General features: G+C 40.3%; 2 protein-coding genes across 3 annotated transcripts in view; one reads left to right on the forward strand and one right to left on the reverse strand.

Annotated features, from left to right (window-relative positions):
* The window catches only part of GLS (glutaminase), a 72,104-nt gene extending 60,063 nt beyond the window's left edge, over window positions 1-12,041 (forward strand). For both annotated transcript variants that reach the window (XM_037523722.1, XM_054699947.1), the window contains 4 exons: window positions 6,976-7,037; window positions 8,676-8,752; window positions 8,841-8,904; window positions 11,623-12,041. In XM_037523722.1, coding sequence (XP_037379619.1) covers window positions 6,976-7,037; window positions 8,676-8,752; window positions 8,841-8,904; window positions 11,623-11,779 — 360 coding nt within the window. In that variant the 3' untranslated portion in view covers window positions 11,780-12,041. The remainder of the gene's footprint in view (window positions 1-6,975; window positions 7,038-8,675; window positions 8,753-8,840; window positions 8,905-11,622) is intronic.
* Window positions 12,042-16,936: 4,895 nt separating this feature from the next.
* Window positions 16,937-22,075, reverse strand: part of STAT1 (signal transducer and activator of transcription 1) — a 39,492-nt gene continuing 34,353 nt past the window's right edge. Inside the window, exon 25 of the mRNA XM_037523725.2 lies at window positions 16,937-19,363. Within this exon, the coding sequence (XP_037379622.1) occupies window positions 19,349-19,363 (15 nt within the window). The 3' untranslated portion in view covers window positions 16,937-19,348. The remainder of the gene's footprint in view (window positions 19,364-22,075) is intronic.

Genomic DNA, 22,075 nt, shown 5'->3' on the forward strand with positions numbered 1-22,075 from the left:
TTTATAGTTTCACCCTGTCAGCAAGTAATTACATTTACTGGCAACTTAAAAAAGAAATTTAAGCTATGCTACAGTAGATACTGTGTTTTTAAAGCTGACCTTAAGAAAAGTATTTATCAAGGAAGGCCAAAAACTTAGTTTCATTTAAAGCCTACAAAAGGCTAAGTTGAAATGAAACTTTTAAAGCTGAATTAGATCTGGAGTGATGATGGTTTATTTAAAAGCTGAAGAAGAGTATCACTTCCACAGCAACAGATACTGTAGTGAGCTGGAAACCAGAGAGCAGCTTGCATCAAACTGCAAGTGGTAGGAAAGAGGGTGGTTTTCCAGTTGTCTGCTTTTTATTTTTTCATTAAAAACTTTCCAAAAGGGCTGAATTAGTCTTTGTATGAAGACAGAAAGTAATGTGGAAAAACAAGGGAAAGCACAGTTTTGCATTTGGTAATAGAGCTGGAAATAAAATACTTGGAGTAAAGAGGAAAGCCAGTAAATAAATCAGTCTTTGCTCCCTTTCTCTCTTTCTCTTCCCCCTTCTACGCTCCCTCCCTTCTAATATTTAGCAAAGGACCTTTATGGATTAGCGATAAATGTCTATTAACTCTTTTGGTTTCCTTCTATCCTTTCAATAACAGATGAAGGGCTCCTCAGGGTCTCCATAAATGTCTTTTCCTAAGGATGTGTATCATCGTGGTCTAGTTGTACAGAATTGGGAATGTCACCCAGCCATGTCACTAATTCATACACTATCTGATCTTGAGCCAAGGCCTTAACCTCAGTGGTAATAATAAAACATTTATAGTTATATTTCACAACCAGCCTGTCAGATGTTTAAAAATGGTGGTTAATTTTAAAATGATGGATTTTTCCGTGGATCGTTATATAAATACTAAATGAGATGATTATATAATTCCAATGGTTGCTGCTTATACAGGTTTAGGGCTTACACAGAGGGAACAAAAGTCACATAATTCAACTTTTAAATAGGCTGAAAAGTGAGTAAGTGAATGACAGGATTGAACAGTTAGAAATGTCGTGTTTCAGACTTGTAAAATTGATAAAATTTCCATTTGCTTCTGACTGTTTTGGAAAAGTGAGGTTTTTATGTGCTGAGCATGCCAGTGGTAAATGAACTCATGTGAACTGTAACATTTTTGTCCTGTTGTCATGACTTTGTACAGATAAACTAAGATAAAGTAGTTTGGTTCTGACAAAGAGATTTGTTAAGAAAATGTAGTCGTACTGGAAAATAGGCAATATGAAAGGCCGACTGTTAACATTTAATTTATAAACTGTTAGTGGCTACCTGCCCAAGTGAGTTTTCTCTTCGTCATGGAGAGGTATGCGCTTAACATCAGGCCACACTCTGTGTGTGATGTTTCTTTGTACTGAGGGGTGATTCATGAAAATACAGCTTCCATGCCTCTGCCAGTTCATGTGAACTCATTTTCTGGACATCGGTCACCTTGACAAGTACTTTTAAATCAACATAGCTAAGTATTCTTGGGAAAAGTAGAGGAATGAGCCTTGTTCAGTGATGAATACACCTCCGTCCTGTGCGTGAGCTGGCTTGGAGCTGCATGAGTCATCTCAAAGGGTGTCCTCATTCTTCAGTGCGATTTGCCTTGGTAATCATTCCCCAGGGTGTGCCGGTTTAGTTGGAAATGTTTGTTGAACTTGTAACAACCCAGGAAATGGACTGTCCCTAAGTGAAATAGCACTCTCAGAACTGTTAAGCCATCTATTTTCTTTCTTGATACTCTATCCATAGCTCAATTTTAAATTGTAAATATATAGATGGCTCTTTGCTGTTAGTAAAGAGGTGGTGCTTTTCATTTTTTTTTTTTTAAGGTTTATTTATTTGTTTATACATACAAGAGCTGGGGTACAGGCCAGAGATGCAGGGGGGTGAGAGGATTCACCAGAGACAGAGTAGGGAACAGAACAGGCAGACTGACTGAAATACACTGCTAAGGGGAGCAGCGGGCGAGACAGGAGAGGTCTGCTTCGCCGGGTGGGTTGCTCCCTGGCTGACTGGGAATTGACCTCGAGCTGCAGAGGCTGCAGACTGCTTCATAGTGGGGTGCTTAACCCACCACGGAGGCCCCAGTGGTGCTTTTCATTTTAAATGGTGCTTGTGCATGTGCTGCCTCCTAGTGTTTTCTGTATTGAAGTGAATGACATTTTGCTATCAGCCCAATGATGTGGGGCTAAATTCAGCACTACGGCCAGGCTTTTGTTTTCATGGAAAGAATACTGTCCTTCCACATTACCCTTCACTTATTTTCTTCCTCCTGATAGTCACCAAAGTCTTTTTAACTTACTTGTTTCTCATTTTACATTTATGTCTCAGCCAAAATATGCTTCTGAATAAAGTGAAAAACTGATTATATTCTAAAGTCAGCCTTTCTTAGACCTCACTAATAAAAAAATGTTCTTTTAGAACTTTGGGGGAAAATGAATTATTAAGTGACTAAGTGATAAACAATATGATATACAATAAAAACTCTTCAAACTAGCTCAATCTGAATTCAGAATTTTTAAAAGAGCTATAATTCACGCATACAGTCACTGAAATAGGTCAAGAATTTATTGTTTAAGACTAACATTTTAAAGAATAAGAACAAGAGCAGTAGGTACTATATTATTTATTGGTTTGCATTTTTTGGAGCTCTGGATTTCTCTTGAGTCGTGAGGGGGAAGAGCTAGACCGGTAAACACAGGATGTGGTTGTATGTGATAGTGCCACGGTCAGGCAAATGGGGAGGGAGGTGACTTCTGATCACACGGGGGTAAGAGTCACGTTTCAGAGAGAAAGGGTAGAGAAAACACACTTTCAGGGAATAAAGAGTAGGTACTGTAGCTTAGGAAAAACAACACATACTCAGAGTCGTAATGGGAGAGAAGGTTCTCACTGATGACCCTTTGGCACCTGCTGTCGCTGAGCTGTTTGGGTGACTGCCACAGGCTGCCCCGCTAGTGAGTGATGGGTGGGCCTCTGGGGAAGGACTTCAGGGAAGAAGGGTCAGTAGAGCCTTCTGAGGGGAGGAGAGGACTTGAGTATGAATTCAGGTGTCACAAAAGGAGAGGGGATAGATGACAAAACAAGGAACAAGTAAACAATAAGTAAGATTGTTTGCCCTGTTGAGACAGAAAAATCAATTAACCAGACTGAAGAATTTTGAATGGAGGGCAAGGCTAAAGAGTTGAGATTTTATTAGCAATGATTGGGTGGGCTTTTTATTCTTTTTGACACTCCTTTGTTGAGAAACTTTCAGTGATCAGATCAATATTTTGAGAAGATGGTTAGAAATATGTGGAAAAGTTTAGAAAGATGGAAGACCAGTACTGATAATTGCAATTAAATTTCCAAATGGTGGTACCAAATTAAATGATGCTTTGGGAGGGAGTATTTGGTTAATGTTTGTTTTTTATTGACATATAAAGGACATTGTGTGTTAGTGGTATAATGTGTTCACTTGAGTCAATATATGTTTAATGACCTCCTATTGCATGTGGTAGGCACTGGGATTAGGGTGGGGAAAAGAAAAAATAGGTCTCTGCCCACATGGCGCATATGGTTAATGGGGAAAAGAGACAAGAAGCATTGTGTGTGCATTTGTGCACGCCCGTGTGTGTAATGTAAAATAATGGTAGGTAAGAGATAAACTGATGGGAAAGAGGACAGCATTTTAGAGCCTCCGAGGTAACATTTGGGTAGAAACATGAATGAAGTGAGAAGAGAGCTCCTCACTGCTGGGTCAAGTGTGTCGTTGGTAGAAGAGCAGCAAGTGTAAGTCTGGGAACCAAGACCAGCACGGGCATCCCTGGCAAGGGTAGAGTGTGGCAGGGGGCAGAGTGATGGGGAATCATAGCTTAGCCAGAGAGGAGAACGTGTAGTATTCTGAACGTTGCAGCAAAGAGTTTGAATTTTATTATAGATATGGTGAGGAGTGCCTGGATCTTTTTTTTTTTTTTTTTTTTTTTTTTAAATACCAGTGGCAGCAGAATTGGACAAGGGGCTGTAGCATCCCTGGGCGAGAAGAGGTGGAAGTGGACTTGTTCAGGAGTTAGTCGTGGGTTGTGAGTGAAATAGAATCAAGGACTATGTCTCCCTCGCTGCTCCCCCAGGGTCTGTATGGTGGGCTTGTGTCAACTATAGAAAAAAGCGAGCTCTGCCTCCCTCTCTGCGTGTCTGGTAAAGAAGGCTCCCTTGTTCCCTTCAGATGTGCCGGGCACCACAGTGGGGTTGGTTTGGCATCCTTGGGAAGGGCTCAGCCTTGTGCAGTCATACGGCAGCCATGGACAGTCACTCAGTTTTTGGTATGAGCAACAGGGTGAATTGTAGCATCATCCCAAAATAAGGGAGACTGGAGGTGGAGCTCATTGCGGGTGGGGGAAGGCATTAGAAATAAAGTTCCATTTTTGGCATAAGCCTGAGATGCTTATTAAGCATCCCAGAGGCATGTCGAGTAGGCAGATGAATGTGGATTTTGGAGTCAGGGTGGGGAACTGTAAGAGAGGTTTAGCTATTTTTTGAGTTTGAAATGACAGCATGACAAGCAAGCAGAGCAGCTGTAGGGTTAAAGCTTAGGAGTGAAAATGTCTATATCAGATGTAGATTGGGAAGTCATTTGGCCTAGAGGAATGTATGGAATCCTTGAGGGAAATTGTTTTGAAACAGGAAAGATGGAAACTACGTAGTGCATGAGGCAGCGGAAAGTGGGAAATGATTGCAGTTGTGAACAGAGGAAGGTTCAGGTAATGCAGCTGCATTAGGAGACCAGGAGGGAGAGGCTGGGCGTGTTGGTGAAATTAGAGTTTAGAGAAGCTGCTGGAGCTTTTCAAAGTACTATTTAGAGGTAATAGTGGGTGTGAAGGAAACTTGCAAGGAATGAAAAATATATATTACTTTTAGAAATTGTGCACTGAAAGGGTAACAATAGGGTTATTCTATTGGTTTTTCAAAATAGGATGAAGCTGTCTCTGAAGGCTGAGATAAAGAAACCGGTGAGGAGTGGGACACAGAAGATCCTAGAAAAGGGATAAAAGAAGGAGCAAGTTAGGAGATCTGGAGGAAACGTGTTTGAAGGATTAGGTACAGGAGTTATTTTCAGAAATGAGGAAGGTCAGGTACTTACCGCTTTTAGGTTTGGAGAGAAGGGAGTGAAGGTATGAGCTGGCCTGTTGCATAGGAGTAGAAGGAAGGAGGAGGACAGTTTGTGGTCAGGGTTCTCTGTTTTGAGCAGTAGCCATTGATTTGAAAGCTTGAGGAAAGTGAGGGAAGCAACAACAACAAAAAATGTCAAGCAGTAATGAGGTGCCAGTTGGAAATAAGGAGAATAATTTGCAATGGCCCATCAGTAATCTGCAGCTTTTGTGAATTCAAGAGCATAGGGGATTTGAGGATTCCAAGTTGATCAGATTAAAAGGTTCATTATCCAGAAGAATGCATATCAAAATACCAAGGAGGCTTTTTTCAAAGTCTACCCTAAAATAGATCAAATTGAGGTGTGGGACTAGGATAACTAGAGATGGAGGGAGATGCTTTTATATCCTACTTTGAGAACATTCTGAGTGATTTTGTTCAGCTTTCGCCCCACTCCTTTGGGAAAAAACTCCTGGATTAAGGGGTAGGCGATGGACTCGCGTACTGGCTGGGCAGGCGTGGGAGAGCGTGGCCAGAAGGGAAGCTAGTGGACTGAAGGAATGAGTAGGGTTTGTTTTGTGAGAGCAACAAAGCAAGCATTAATAATATGTTGAGGTTATGTTCAGCAAGTTGGGTTCCTTTACTGCAGAACTTTACAGAGCCTTTCATACATAGACTCGTGGGTCTCCAAGAGGGGAAGTTAACATTGTAAGAAAATATCGGATACAGGACCTTTCTTTTTTCAGAGGAGTTGTGGGAAACATTTTTTGGAAAACATTTTTTGAAAAGCTGAATTACATAAGTCCAGCATATTTCCAGTTTGATTTAGAAGCTTAGGGGAGCCATGGGGCAAGGTGCGGGGGGCGGGGGGCGCAGTTAAATGTCCAGCTTCCAGGGCTATGACTTTGAGGAGAGCTGGGTTATATTCCATCCCTGCAATTAAACTGTTTTCTACCTCCGAGTCCAGTATCAGCTGAATTGTTAAATGAATCTTGAATTTGTGAAGTATGAGAGTGAAGGGGGAGTTGATGAAGTATTTAGAAACTGCAATAGTTCTGTTCCTCAAAGATAGTGTTGGATAAGGTTTTTATGAGAACAGACTAAAATCCAATGGCTTCAAGGAAAACTAGACTTTTCCTTAATATAAGGGAAGAAAGTAGATAATTGCCCAAAGATGATACACGTTGAAGTCTTGCTCAGTAATGAGTCAGCGCTCAGTAATGCTTACTTAATATTTGGGGAATTCAGCCCCCCCTTCTGGGCATTGGCAGTGTCACTGGCTCTGAGAACACGCCACTTTATACCCCCTGGGAAGGAACTGGAAGACTCTCTTCACCAATCTAGTGCTGTTCCTACCTTTAAGATGACTGATAATGAATGTTGTCTCTTAAGATTTCCAGACAAGCCAGTGATTAGTGATTGGCGAGGACCACAATTGCGGGCAGGGATTAGGTATTTAGTAAGGATGTGATGCACATTTTACCAGGATGCGAGGCAGCAGTGCTGAGATGTAAGTGAGGAAGAGTCTACATTTTCAGTTGCCCTAGCTACTTGTTTCTCATAAATCACAGGTTTCCATTCTTCTATGCCAATGATGTCATCATTCCTTCCCTCATACATGTTATCTTTACTATTGAATTTTCCTTCATAATCCTCTTTAAAAAAGAAAAAAATAACACGTGCAGTCTTTTGGGTTACAGTCTTTTGTGAAAACTCTTTGCATGTAACCCAGCTGGAGTGCCCAGGACACAGGGAAGTCACTGAACACAGCTGTACGTTCTGTGTGTGTATTTTCCCCTTTGGACGCTTAATGTTTCTTTTCTTCGCAGGTAAAGTCTGTGATAAACCTCCTGTTTGCTGCGTACACTGGAGATGTGTCTGCCCTCCGAAGGTATGTTAACAGGGTGGATTAGCACAAGGTTCACAGATGTTTAGAGAGTTGCTTCTGGGCAAGCAGTCATTTTAAGGCTAATGCCTCTCATTTTCCTCTAATAAAGATGATCTGAGCAAATTTATATTGAATTTCCACTTTCAGTGCCTTAGTCTGCGCATTCTTGTCCTTTCCTGCCTCTTACTAAAGCCCAGGCCTCTGTTTTCCCACATGGTAATTGCTCACCTAACCCAGCAACTTAGTATTCATGTTTTACTGGAATTGGACAGGGCATCTCAGTTCTCATCTGCTGCCCACACCCCATCTTTGCAGATGAGGGGGATGGACAAATGGGAGCACTTGATATCTTGCAGATCACCAGGGCTAGGTCTTTGTATAGCATTGCAATTGAACTTTAAGATGGAAAAATGTGTATGCTTCATTTCCAGCTTTGTCTGACCAGTACTTGTACCAACAATACTGTGTTATAAACTTCAGAGTAAATAAGAGGCTAGCTCTGAATTGTTCTCACCACAAAGAGAGAATTGTGTGACCCATAGAGCTATTGGCTAGATTGCAGTATTGTAGATGTATCCAGTTAACTCACTGTATATGCATGAATCTTACACAATGTTACATGTTAATATACCTCAGTTTTTTTAAGTGCACTTCAAAAATTTTTTCAACTAAAGTCTCATTAGTACTTGTAAACCGTAGACTGTAAAATGCTAGTTTAAAAATGGGAGTCTTGGGTCTCCCTGGGTTGAGCACAGCGCTGTGAAGCTGTCTGCAGCGTCCATAGTGCCGGTTCGATTCCCAGCCGGCCAGGGAGCTACCCACATGGCGCAGCAGACCTCTCATGTCTCACCCGCTGCTCCTCTCAGCAGTGTATTTCGGTCCTTCTGCCTATTCTGCTCCCTGCTCTGTCTCTGGTGGATTCTCTCATCCTCCTGTGCCTCTGGCCTGTACCCCAGTGCTTGTGTAAATAAATAAAAAAATAAAAATGGGAGTCTTTGTGAAAACATTTTAGGTTTAGTTTTTGGTTTCTTGTCCTTCTGAGACATGAACTTTGGTATAGTTGTGCCACTGTTCTTGAGTTTTGAACTGTAATGTAATGAAGCTTAAATCTGTGAGAGGGCCTCCCTGGTGGCGCAGGCGGTTGAGTGCAGCGCTGTGAAGCTGCCCGCAGCCTCTGTGGTGCCGGTTTGATCCCCGCCAGTCTCGGAGCAACCCACATGGCGAGCAGACCTCTCCTGTCTGGCCCGCTGCTCCCCTCAGCAGTGTACTTCGGTCAGTCTGCCTGTTCTGTTCCCCACTCTCTATCTGGTGAATCCTCTCACCCTCCTGCATATCTGGCCTATACACCAGCTCTTCTATAAATTAAAAAAAATTTTTTTTAATTAAAAAAAATAATAAAATAAATCTGAGAGAGATGATGAATGCTTCATCTTAACCCAAAAAGAACAAAGGGAAAACCTGTGTAGTGGCATTTACCCAAGATTCTGGTATGTGGGTTGAACAGGGTCCCAAGTTCCCATGAGTGGGCCTGGTGAAGAATGCCAGGATCTCACAGGACCTCAGATTCAATTAATGGAGTCAGTGTTACACGTGTGAATTAATATTTGTGTATAATGAATAGCTATGCTTACAAACTTTCAGATTTGCTTTGTCGGCCATGGATATGGAACAGCGAGACTATGATTCTAGAACAGCACTCCATGTAGCTGCTGCAGAAGGTAGTATATGAACCACTCAATTTTTTTTTTTTTAAAGACTTAACTTTCTACTTAATACTAAAGTCTGCTTGTTTTGTTTTGGATCTAGGTCATGTTGAAGTTGTTAAATTTTTGTTGGAAGCCTGCAAAGTAAATCCTTTCCCCAAGGACAGGTGAGCAGTTAAGTTACTTTCTTAAAATGGACAAGTGAGTGTATTGATATACAGACTCTGATATCTATGTGATAGTATATTTAAATCCACCATGTGTGTATTGAAGACATCCTTGAACTTGCTATGGTGACTTACAAAGGCAGCAAACCTTGTTTTTGCAAGGTCCATCATCTTCTCTCCTACATCCTATTTTTGTCTAAGAATGGTCTCTCATTTAGAATTTTCCAGGTTAATCTGACAGTGAAGAAAACAGTGCTTTGTGTTTGGAAGAAAAAGTAGGGAGTTTGTCCTCATAGGTTTTTTTAACTACATAGGGTAAAAATGATAAGCATTTATAAAAGCAAATTAAAAATGTATAAGAAAATTAGTTACAGAACTTTTAAAATGAATATATTTTTTGCAATTCCTGGATTTGAGTAGAGTCAATTTTGGAAGGCTTTATGGAAAATGAATTTAAATCAGTGCTTTTAGGGGGCCAAAATTTGAAGGACGAGGTCACTCTATATAGTGGGAGAAATCTGCCTGGAATATTTTGTGCTCTTCTTTCCCTTCTGGTTCACATGGCAAATTCCCTTTTATCCTGCAGTGAATGCTATCCACAGAGTGACCCATCATCAAGGGCTAAGAATGCTGCTTATGTATATACATATATAATGCAACTCTGTACTCATAGATTTGCATGTTATATAACCAAAGTTATATAACTAGTTATATAACTGGATGAGTCAGTAATGAGAAATAAAGGCTAGAAGAATGGAAGGAAAAAAATTCTTGATGGAGATGTCTGAAATGTATGATTTAGAGTTTGAACTGGATATTTGAAGACCCTACTAAGTAAGTTTAGAGCAAGTTGATTATTCTTTAACTATTAGGGCTATTTAGTAAGGTTTACTGTTTTTTAAATTAGAGGTTCAGGTTTTATTAGCTTGGCTTGCAAAAAAATGCAGTGAATTTATGATGTTGTTGTCTGAAAATTCTTAGCAGTTTCCTAAGTGTGGTAACACTTTTGGTATCCAACTTTATGATGTTAAATAACATCACAATGAAAATGACCTTGACTGATAGTATTCTAAACCCTCATGTTAGTGTGACAATCCTCCCTTTTATGCCCAAATGTAATGCCATACCAGCTCTCTCCAGAGCAAGAAACTGAAGCATGTCCCTTCACCCCCCTTTCATGTTTATAATTCTAACTGAAAGGCTGACACATGCTGGAAGTATTTATTGTGCTTTGTATATTTAAGGATTAAAATGTTCAGATTTTTGTAAATGTGCACACTCTAATTTGAAAGCAAGGAATGTGGAAGTACAACTACCCATGTAATAGGCAAAGGTTAGCTCATTACCTAACTTGGTATTCAGCTGTTCTAGACCACAATAACTCTATTTTATAGAATGGCTGTCACCTCAAATTACAAAATAGGCTTGAGTGAGTTCAGTGTATTTTTTAAAATTGGTGTCTTGTGTTTTTCATGGAAGAGTTGTAAAATGTAACTTGCAGTAAACATTCAGTTTTTCTAAAAAGAGAGATAATTACATGCTGTCGATGATTGAAAAGTCTCCCCTCTCCCCCTTCTGGTTTAGGGCTGACCACTCCCTGAGTTAATGGAAGTCAAAGGCAACTTCATAGTTACTCCTTTTTGGGAATCACACAGGTCCATATAAAGTGTTACTTACCTGATTTTTAAAATTAGCCACAGTCACCAAACTTGATCCAAAAGCATATTTAAATGAGACTTTTAAAAACCTTTAGCTCTGTATTGTGATCCCAGTAAGAAGGTGTAAGGTGATAGAGATGGGAAGGAAGTGGTAAGTGGCACTTGAAAAAGTGGAGTAAGAGAGACTGGGAGCCTGGAAGTGAGACAAGTAGTGAGGGAGGATGGGAAGAGACACTTGATGGTGTGTGAAGTATTAGGGAACTAATTATCAGACGGTTATTTACTTGGGTTGTGAGTTTCATACTGTTATTTCCTCTTTCATAATGTTAACAAACTGATACCACCACAGCTGGCAACTCATTTCTTCTCTTCAGTCTTCACTATATCACTCCAAAAAGCACAGCCCCAGACAGACAGACAGACAGACACACACACACACACACACACACACACACGATGGGAAGGGTAATGTTCAGTTTGTGTAGTTGTCGGATTGAGCCCCGACTGCCATCCTTACCACAGATGATGAAATGTCGAGTCCTGAGGCCAGTCTTGCTTCCCCAGTGTTTGTGTGAGCCCTAATGAGGTCAGTTTTTTTCAGACTTCTGACACTTAGTGTGATTTTGAATTGACAGGAACACAAATTCTCTATCAAAGGTGCGTGTGATGGATGTTATATGCTTGACTTTTCTTTGAACATTTTATTTAAAGAAAGATCCTTTGGCCTTTCATGAAATTAAAATTCAGGAAAACTAGAGAACACTAACAGCTGCCCCCACCCACACACATAAGCACTTAGATATGTAAACAAAATCCTTTTCTAGAAGGTATTTTTTTTCTTTTCCCCATATCTGAAGATGTCTTTGAGGCCACTTTTGAATTATAAATCCCTTTCTACATTTCTTCAGTTTATCCTCACTTGTAATATTGCTAAAATGGCTGAATTTGAAAGTGACCCCTTAACCCCCAAGGGGTCATTGTAAAATCTAAGAATGCTGGATTATCATCTTTGTGCCGAAATTACCTAATTGACCCAGTCCATGCTGTGCTACTTGTTTAGGTGGAATAACACCCCGATGGACGAAGCACTGCACTTTGGACACCATGATGTATTTAAAATCCTCCAGGAATACCAAGTCCAGTACACACCTCAAGGAGATTCCGACGATGGAAAGGAAAATCAAACCGTTCATAAGAATCTTGATGGATTGTTGTAATGCTCTTAATCCCAAGATTTAAGCCACTTACCTATTTAATTGTGGGAAATGATTATGAAGAACGTGTGTATTTTTATCTGGTAGTGATGTATATTTTACATTTGTCGTTTCAGTGTTACTGGAGTTTTCTTCATTGTACGCACAGGACAAATCTGATCACTTTGGGAAAAAATAGAAATAAAACAATCCCCCTCCATAATGTGAGCAATATTTACCTCGTGCTCTGTATAATTCGATGTAAAAGAAATAGTTACCAATGCTAGCTTAACTGTGTGGTCTTCATGACTTACTTTTGTGTGTTTTGTGGATTTTCAATTTATGGTGGTGATCTGCTGATATGCACTTATAAATTAAGCTCTGTTGTGTAGTCTGTCCAGACAGGTCAAGGCTGCCTTTAGAAGCAAAACAGTGTGAGCTTCCTGACTTCAAATATAGATTTAGTTTGAGTGTTTGAACAACTATATCCACTCATGGTTGCGTGTTTAAAATGTCTCCCATAGCCCTCACTCCAATGATGTGACTCTTTAAAGATTATCATAGTTAACAACTGTCAGTAGGATAGACCAATTCTGATTAGACTTTATCAGGGAATCTGTTTAAGATATGTTTGATGACCAAAACACGTGTGTGAATGTAGTTACAATACTTTTGAAAAAAATTTCCTTTTTCTATATCCCCTTCGTCCAGCCTCTCTTTCCAGACATTTAGCTATTTGCCTCTTTCCTCTAGCTGGGGAAGCGGGTGCTGGCATACTATGCAGTTTTCATGTTTTCCACAGTAAGTCAGAAAAAGCCTCATATTTCTGACATCCCAGCTATAACTATGCCATTTGTCTGTAGAAGATGAACCAGAGACAAATTACTCAGCTAAGGACAAATTAGTTAATTCATCAGCCTAAAAAAAGGAAGGGGTGTGCTACTGTAGCTCTTTAAGATAGTTTCAGCTTCTAAGATAAAGATAAAGATAAATTCAGAAGTGCTCTAAGCTACCAAAGTTGTCACGATGATCTGGGACTGCTCCAAACAACAGCTGTATATAAACCTGCCGTTAAAATCTGCATCAAGGTATTTGTTCTATTTGGGGGACCACTAGATCACCCCAGCTTTCTCCTCGTTCTCTATTGTATGATTTTTCGTGGACTCTGTAGTTTACTAGTAAGAAAAGGCCACTTCATTTTAAATCGAGACCCATGACTTGTCTGGGGACGAACTGCACACACACTTTATCCTATTACCTCAGGAGGTAAATGGGTATGCTAACAAGGATTTCTGATCGTTAAGCACACACGCACACGCGCACACACACACAAATGGACGTCTCTGAAGCTGTACTTGGTGAAACCAGCAAAATCCTCAACTGCACCAATGCTGGTTGTGACGTTAATGTAACAAATTCCTTGCTTTTTCTACCTGCACACCCTGTTGCTTCTGAGCTTTATTAAGCTTGATGGCTCCTCTCCCAATCTGGCAGCCTCCAGGTGTTTAGATTTTTGCTTCCAAGCTAAGTTACTGGCTTGAGTCATCAGCCTTTACTGAGACTGCACCTCCTTTGGTGGAACCATTGCCAGTGTTCCTCAACTCAGCTACATCAGGCAGGAAGCTGTTTATAGGTGTGTGCCTCTGTGGGGAACACGGTGGGTGGGCAGCTGGCCCCAAGGCTCTTCTCAAGCCAGGTAGACAGGTAGTATTTGCAAAATGCTGCACAGGAACAGCGTTATCCCCAAAGATATTATGGGGTAAAGACTCTTTAATTGAAATCTGTTAAGGTGACTGCTCAAAGAGCAGCTTCCTTTGTATGATTGAAATGAAACGATGATGGTTCTGTTGTGTGACTTCAAAGTTACCAATGGTTTTGAGGCTTTTCGATAATAAAAAGAGGTACTATTATTTGGGAACAAAAAGAGTTTTCATCTTTTCTCAGATTAAAACTTTTGTAAAAATCCAGTGGTTCAGTTAAATGTGCTCTTATTTACCTGTGAGGTTATTTATGACTATACACGGGTTCCTGCTATGGCTGTTTGCTGTTCGCTGGTAATAAGTGCATTTGGTTTAAATGCTTGTTGATCATGCTGTTAACTCCTGCCATCATTATGCTCCAAAGATATTTTTGATTTGGCATTAGGATCATGGACTTTTTCTGTATCATGAGAACTGTATATGGCCATTTTTTTTTAAAGCTTTGCATTCACTGTTGTTTTTGCTGGTCTGAGTTCTAATGGTCTCATTTTGGGGTATAATCTGCACCCACTGCCCCTTAGCTGCAGAGCTTGAATTAGCTAACTGCTGCCTGATGCAGTTGTCTGTCTGGCAGGGACCGAATGACCTGATGTGAGATAAAGATTCTTCCTGGGGATTGTCCAGCTATGAATGTATTTGCTTCCAGAACCTCCCCTTGTGAATCTAATCTTAAAACTATAAGTTGTAAGTATTCTGATTGGGAAATATTTATTTTAGATGAAATCAGGTAGTGTTGCTTTTTACAGTGTAATAAAATACATGTATCCAAAAAACCTGTGAAAATGAATTCTTTAAAAACAACTAAGGCTTTTTTTCCCTTACATTTCTGGGTTGGAAGAACAGGGACTGTCTAGTTGGCTCAAATCCATTTCTAATGTCTACTGTAAGCCAGGAACTATGCAAGAGGTCAGCTGGGGTTACCACAGTCATTAAGATGAGAATCTAAGGAGAGAGGATGGGCCGTACATTTCTAGTCCCCTGGAATTTCACACTACCCTTTTACAGTTAGGAAGTGCTCAGTAAATATCTGATTTGACTCATTAAATATATCCTCACTAGGAAGGGTTCTAGCCTCCTTTAATAAGAGAGGTGGTTTTCAAAAAGGCTTCAAGTCTATTTGGAGAGTTGAACCTAGTGCTGCCACATTAAGGTCTGAATTGGACCAGTTGGAAAAATGGCAGCTTCTCACTAATTCATGGGTGTTAAATGGCATTAGTTTCCAACATCAGTACGCCATGGCCTGCAGGGTCAGGGTTAGTGTATGATTTTCTAATCATTGTGAAGGTACATGAACACCATGGCTGTCCATTTTCAGTTATTAAAGCTGTTGGTCAAAAATAATTTGTGATGGGACTCAAATCTCTAATTCCACTCTTTCAAAGATGAAGCTGAGATCCCAGAGTGGGCTGGGATACAGAACTCTTTAGTCCTGTTTTCATGCCTTAACATCCCACACACTAGGGATAGACTATCTAGCTGCTTGCATGTTAGCTAAAACCTGGCCTCGGGGGGTTTAAGGAGAAGCGTAAATGCGCCAGTGTTAAGTCCTGTAATATGGTTAACTTGAGGTATGCATATGCAGATAGAAGCATGACTCAAGTATAGAGAAACAAATGGAAGAATAATCCCAAATGGGGAAAAACTTAATTATTCTTTTTATTTATTTATTTATTTATTTATTTATTTTATTTTAATTTTTTTTAATAGAGGCATGTTTTATTTGTTTGTTTGTTTGTTTGTTTTGTTTATACATGCACTGGGTACAGTCAGAAGCGCAGGAGGGTGAGAGAATTCACCAGAGCCAGAGTAGGGAGCAGAGCAGGCAGAAGGACCAAAGTACACTGCTGAGGGGAGCAGCGGGCGGCAGGAGAGGTCTGCGCGCCATGTGGGACCCTCTTCTGGTGGCTGGGGAGCAGCCGGGGATTGAACCGGCGCCACAGAGGCCGCGGGCAGCTTCGCAACCCAGCGCTCAACTGCTGCACCACCGGGGAGGCCCAAAACTTAATTATTCTTGAGCCAACACAATCATTTTACTTTTGTGGTACTTTTTTAGGGGCTAGGATTAGGGATCCTAATCTCGCTTGCTAAACCTCATAGTAAAATGAGTAAAGTCATGAATCTCAGACCAGATGGCACAGCAGGCAGCCCATGAATGTGTTACATGACACTTGAAGGCTTTAGGGGGAAGGGCATTTCATAGCTATATAAAGGGAGGGTGTGATTCTCTAGCAGAGCAAGGAAGGTATGTATGTTTTGGGATGCAAAAGGTCAGAAAATTATGGCAGTTATTTAAAAGGGGTAAGCCTGGCATTCTATTTCTGTTCTGCCAGAACCTGACTCCTGTCCTTCATGTGCCCAGCTTTGTCCATCATTGTCTTGCCACATAGTCGAGAAAGAGTCTAATAGAAATTTAGTCCAACAAGCAACATAATAGCCACAGAATATCAAGACTGCTTCATTCCTGTACCAGAACGGGGAAAAGCTAGTGAAGAGACACCAGCAGTAGGGCCTAAAGTGGAATAAAAGCATTATGAAACCCAGAATTTTCAGTTTGATAATAAGTGTTTGACAGATTTCTACTTGATGGTTACACCTTTACGTTCTGTGTATGGCCAATAGAGATTTAATAAATAACTTTAAAGCTGCTTAGGTATGGTTCTTTTTACCAATTGGCCAAGTAAGATGTTTAATTTCTCATTCTAACAAACAGAACCTGAAGTTAATTCACCAAAACTTGGAAGCAGGTATCATTTAAGAGCTACATTATTAACTCAAATGGGTCTAAAAATATATTATCTTTAGCCTTCCTAAAATGGCTTTAAATGGCATTTCTTTGAAATTGTGTACATTTTTATATAACATAAATTACTTGTAGCTTTTGGTTATGTTTGCCTCACAAAGTCCTAAGTTTTAATGAGTAAGGCGATTGTACTAAAACATATGATCCAATATCTCAGAATATCTTAAATTCCACAGAACAGGAATCTCTTAAACATTAAGAGTAGTGCCTGGCTTATGGCTAGTGCTCAACATTTTTCTTATGAAATAATGAATTAATCTAACCAAAAGGAGTCACCCAAGTAAGTACCCCTTACTCTATGAACAGCACCTCACTTCTAAAGAGAGGTAGAGCATTTTCAATGCAATTTCTAATTTTTTCTTGTTTCCCTTAATACAGTCAGATGAGAAAGGAGTGCTTTGTTCATTAAGATTTACCATCATATTCCACTTTAGCTTATAGACAATAAATAGATTTTGTTCATTTAATGACTATCAAAACTCCTTAATAAGGACAAAATTGTCCCAAGTGGTACATACAAGCTCTAGGCATATAAAACACCCTATAAATATGATATTAGAATTCTGCTGAAACACAAACATCCCTAGGGCAGTATCTATTTAGTCACTTCTTATAAGGACAATTACATAAGATACGCACCTACCCAGGGCATTATCTACCTTTCTCCCTGGAGAAAACAGCTCTCAGTGTATATGATACACAGAAGTTTGATATTTCCGAGATGGACATCCTGCGATTGCAGAGGTGCGGCTGATCACACTGGGACATTGCCACTCCTTGATGAATCGCCAAACAACAGTTGAATCTAACTTGCCAGATTACATCTAACTTGGCGATTATGTGTTTACTAGTCCTATTTTTTTTCCAGCTCATGGGGCCCTTTACTTTACTGTGGCTTTCTAGCTTTTAACACTTTTGCAGAAGAACTGGCACCTCTCAGGATGGTGTAGTGACTTCAGTAACAACTCATCTAATCATGGACATGTAGTTTCAGATGGCTACTCTGGAGGCCAGACAGAGCCCCTTTTACATGAATTTTTAAATTAGAAACTTACATTATCAGGCCCCAAATTCATTGTATAGTCAGTGCCAAATTATTTGTGCACTAGGAGGCAGCTGTGGTCACCAAGATCAAAGTACTTTTTGTTTTGGTTTTTTGGTTTGCTTTTTATGGGACCCATTACAGCTTGTTCCAGTCATGTTTCCTTTGTGATCTCTTCAACTAACCCATCTTCATCTGCCATAGCACTCTTGCTTACAAGCAGGGTAAGAAAGGGAAACAGTGTCATTAAAATTACTTTAAGATAAGGACTGCTACATTTTTATTTTCAATCACATATAAGAAAAAATGAAGAACATCAGGCCTATACATAATGGTGGTAATTTCTAACATCTTTACATGAAATGCTATTAATAAGAGACCAACATTGGGATTTTAATACTTCTTAAAAGTAAACAAAATCCCGTGGCTAGTCCAGTAAGATGAAGCCACACCACATCATTCTCAAAGGGCAAAAAGATACCTAGTAGGTAAATACCAGCAATTACACGTAAGATTTTTTAAAACACATAAGATTTTTTAAAATGCTGTCTCCTTTGTTCCTTCATCATTTCAATGTCAAAAGTTAATGCAAACCTAGTCAGGTTCATGTCATCATATGTAACAATGGAGAGGAAGCCTTAATTTGTGTTCAGTATCAAGAAAAGTCCCATGTGTATATTCTATTTAATGCAATACCTTTACTTAAAACAGGCTTCAAGAAAACTTTACTCCCACCAGAGAAAAATAAGGTTTTTATAAAATAAAAGTATCCTTTCAAACCCACCACCTAAACTACTTTTTTTTGTGTCAATGCTAATGAACGGGAAGATCAGTAACAGTCCACTTCACAAAATGTCAAGGAAGGTCTAGAAAAAGCACCAGAAAGATGAACCATTTGCCAATGTATTTTTCAGAAAAACACATTTATCAGTGAAAAACAGGCAATACTTAATGCAATTACACAGGATGAATTTTCAAATTATTTGAGTCTCATATTTCTGGTTGATTTACCAGCCACTGTTTTTTTCTTCTCAATTTGAAATTTTTATGACTAATAGATTAAATATCAGACAATAACAATAAAAACAAATTAACACACAAAAAAACATGAATGAAATTTCTGAGTTTTTCTACACCTAAGATTAACGTTAATCTTTTTGGCCTTGAGAGAGCAATTCTTAATCCCCTGCCTCCCTAGAGAAATGTGAAGACAGTTTTACTTATTAGGGGAAGGCAGAATATATTCAGCTCTGGATATTAAAGTTTAAACAGAAAACACTACCCATGAATTTGGAAAATGCTCGTCTTTCTACTGATATTAGCTAGTATCATAAAGCCAAAATAAGCAGAAAAGCTAATTCTCCCAAGTAAGAGAGAACTTGTCTTCGCTTTAAATGGCCAGTGTGGAAAATGTAAGAAGGAACACAACCTTTACCCCTGCCCAGATGCAGGATGGCTAATGTGGATAAGGGATGATGTAATTCTATATAAACTTAGGTTAAACGATCTCACAGACAAGCCAATGGAAAACGTCCAGCCACATATAAAGCAGAGGAAACAAATAAGAATTCTCCAGAACAGAAATCTGCCGTTCATACATCAAGCATTTCTCCAAATAACCGTGTGATCTATGCAACACCCTGAGAGAGCTGGGGCCTGACTCGATGCTCAGCATTTTTTTAACATGCTGTTAAGCTTCTCCGCTTTCCCCAAGAGCTCTTATTCTAGTTCTGATGCTTGGGTGTCTAGATGGTTTTCATTTGCCAAAACCGTTTTGTGGAGAGGGCATTTCAGTTTTACCTTTAACAAGATGCATGAAGCCCTTCAGAGTAACAGCTGTTTCTGAATTAGGGAAAAGTCACAGGTGGCAGCAAATTTGTTGGCCTTTCTTTCATTTCCCTAGAAACATAGGATGTGAAGGAAGAGTAGCAGGAGGAAACCACAGATGGGAAGGAAAAATGTCGCCAGAGAAGATGAGAAAAATTCATGCTCTATACTGCATTCATCTGTAAAAAGATAAAATGTGGTTAAGTTTATTGCACTGATCTTACAAAATGTAGATTCATATATTTCACATTATTTGACTGTTCTACAGTGGAGCAGGTGGAAGACACAGGCGACACCAAATAACCAGTGTGGAATTAGAGGGCCTTCAGCGTGCGGTGTTCCTTTCATTTAGACTAGACTGTCTATCACTTCGCTCATGGACTATTACTCTGCAGCCTGCTGGCTTAATTCTCTGAATTCATTCAGGCTGCATAAAGCCTTTTGCTGTTGAGCAAGTCTGGAAGCAGAGCAACACAAGTCTGCTCATGCAAAATAAGGGTGAGGCAATGCTGAGCTTCGCCTGGGAGGGGGGTGAGGGAGATGGTGAATGTTGCTTAGAGAGCTCAGAGGAACCCTGTGAACGGCTGTGTTTCAGGTACAGGCTAGGGCAGCAGAATCACTGGGGACCCCTGGTGCACCCCTCCCAGCAGTGCCTCCTGACCAGCCACCTTGTGTAGGGCATCTTGTGGGCAGTGAATTGGTCATCCAGAGAATACCAGCCTGCCTCTGACTCACTTCCAGGCCTACCTCACTTCTCCCCTTAGGATAGCTGCTCTTAAGGGGTGATGGGGATGACTCCGCCCGCTGTGATGTGTGAAGACACACTGACTGTGTGATGAGGGGGTGTATACAACTGGCATCCAGTGGATAGCGGCCTGGCTGCTGCTCACATTCCACATTGCATAGGACAGCCTCCCACAGAGAGACATCTGGCTCTAAAGACTACAGCACTAGACTAGAAGTCTCTTGAGAAGTCAGTCCATTTTTGTTTATTTTGAATCCCAAGTGCTCAATAGTGGGCTCTTTGGAAAATTATTTTGGATCAAAAAGTACAATGAAGGGTTTACAGCAAAGCTGTAAAAGTACAATGAAGGCTGAAAGTGAAACTGTGTAGTTAAGATGGTAGACTGGGGTTGGCGGGGGATGAGGGAGGTGGGGAGAGAGAGCGAGCACCAGAGATCCTGCATTCACATCCTTATCACCATCTCCTACTTAAATGCGTGACCTCAGCCTGTTACTCTCTCAAAATCTCAAGGTCCTAATCTTGGCAAAGGAGGTTAAGAGTTCCTAGGAGGTAGATTTATTGAAAGGATTAAATTAGATAGCATTTGTAAAATGCCTTGTATAGCTGATGAAAAATAGCAGACAATATTACTATTATTACCATCATCAGCTTTGACCAAAGGCCTCCAGGAGAGTAGACTGGTTCTCACATCATCCCACAGGACAGGTCGACCGTCCAAGAAATCCAGACTAAACAAATATTCAAGTCATGCTGCAGAAAACACTGGTGCTGTGTGTCTGTCGGACAGTTTCCTCAGGGGCCTTCAGTCCTCTGTTCTGGAGGCAGCCCTTGGCATCAGTCATGGTGCCACCCTAGTCAGAGCCACAACCTCCAGATGAGGGAAGCCAGCCAGCTCAAGAAGCGCTCGTTCTGTTTCAGAGCAGATGCCCTGGTTCCCAGAATGGATGCTGAGAGGAAATCAGCTAATCCGAGACAGATAAGGCAGTTCCACCCAATCTGCAGACTAATCCAACTTTAATTTTGTCTAACCAGTGTGGTGCCCACATTATAGCTGTTTTTAGCTGAATATATCTCCTATGGGTTTACTGGAGAGTGCAAAATAGGTTTATTTTATTCTACAAATGAAATGAAGGAAATCATCTAGAATGGAATGGCTATAGGGGCTGGGGTACAGGGTGGTATAGAGAGACCACAAAACCATTTCTTGGCCTCTATTTAAATTGCTCTCACAGTAGCATTCTGAGATGCAGAAAAAGCAGTCAAAATTGCTTGCACAGATGAAGAGAGCTAATCCATCTTATTTTCTCAAGGTCACAGGCAATGATGGTGATGACAGAGTTAGAATTTCCAAACACAGGTCTCTTATCCAAAGGCCACAGTGCCTTTGTCTTAATAAATCAGAATAAAACATAACTCAGTCCTGTGCAAACAGCTTCTTTAGGGAGTATGTTTTAAATGAAGCAAGGATCAGCTTTTCATGGCACGCCTTCAGAACAATGACAAGGGCATGTCCTCCAGAGACACCAGTGGAATTCAAATGTCCATTCCACCATTTACTAACTGCTTAATCTGAGTTATGTTATGGGGCATGGGGGTGGGGGTCGGGGAGGGGATCTTTGCCCACATCCGTAAAAGGGAATAATTAAGAATACCTAATTCAGACAGTTGTTGGAAAGACTGAATTAGTCATTACATGTGAAGTTGCGGGTACACAGTAAGTGCTTAATAAATGTCGCCTATTCATGGGTGATGGGTGATTACTATGATGATGTAACTTGCTCAGGCACAACAAAGGAGGTACAAAAGATTACCTTATTTTTGGGTTCCATCTTACAATCTCTGAATAGGGCTTTACAAATATTCCATTTTGTGTAGGGCTTTCTAAGGCACATTATAGCAGAATCGGGCACTCATTCTAACTGAGGAAGTGACCTTCTACATAGAAAAGGTTCATTGTACACTTGTTAATAGGAACAGAACTATTTTGATGCTACACTATCTAAGCATTTTTCTAAGTGACTTTTTTCATTCTCAAGTCAGAGAGTACAAAAAGTTCAGTCTCCAAAGACCTCGGTATGCTTCTTTAGGTGAGAAAAAGATGAAGAAAAAAATTTACACACCAGAATCTTGACTACGCAGATATTAT

The sequence above is a fragment of the Talpa occidentalis genome, unplaced genomic scaffold (assembly GCF_014898055.3).
Source record: "Talpa occidentalis isolate TD23 unplaced genomic scaffold, MPIMG_talOcc4v2.1 talOcc4.3, whole genome shotgun sequence".
Taxonomy (NCBI): domain Eukaryota; kingdom Metazoa; phylum Chordata; class Mammalia; order Eulipotyphla; family Talpidae; genus Talpa; species Talpa occidentalis.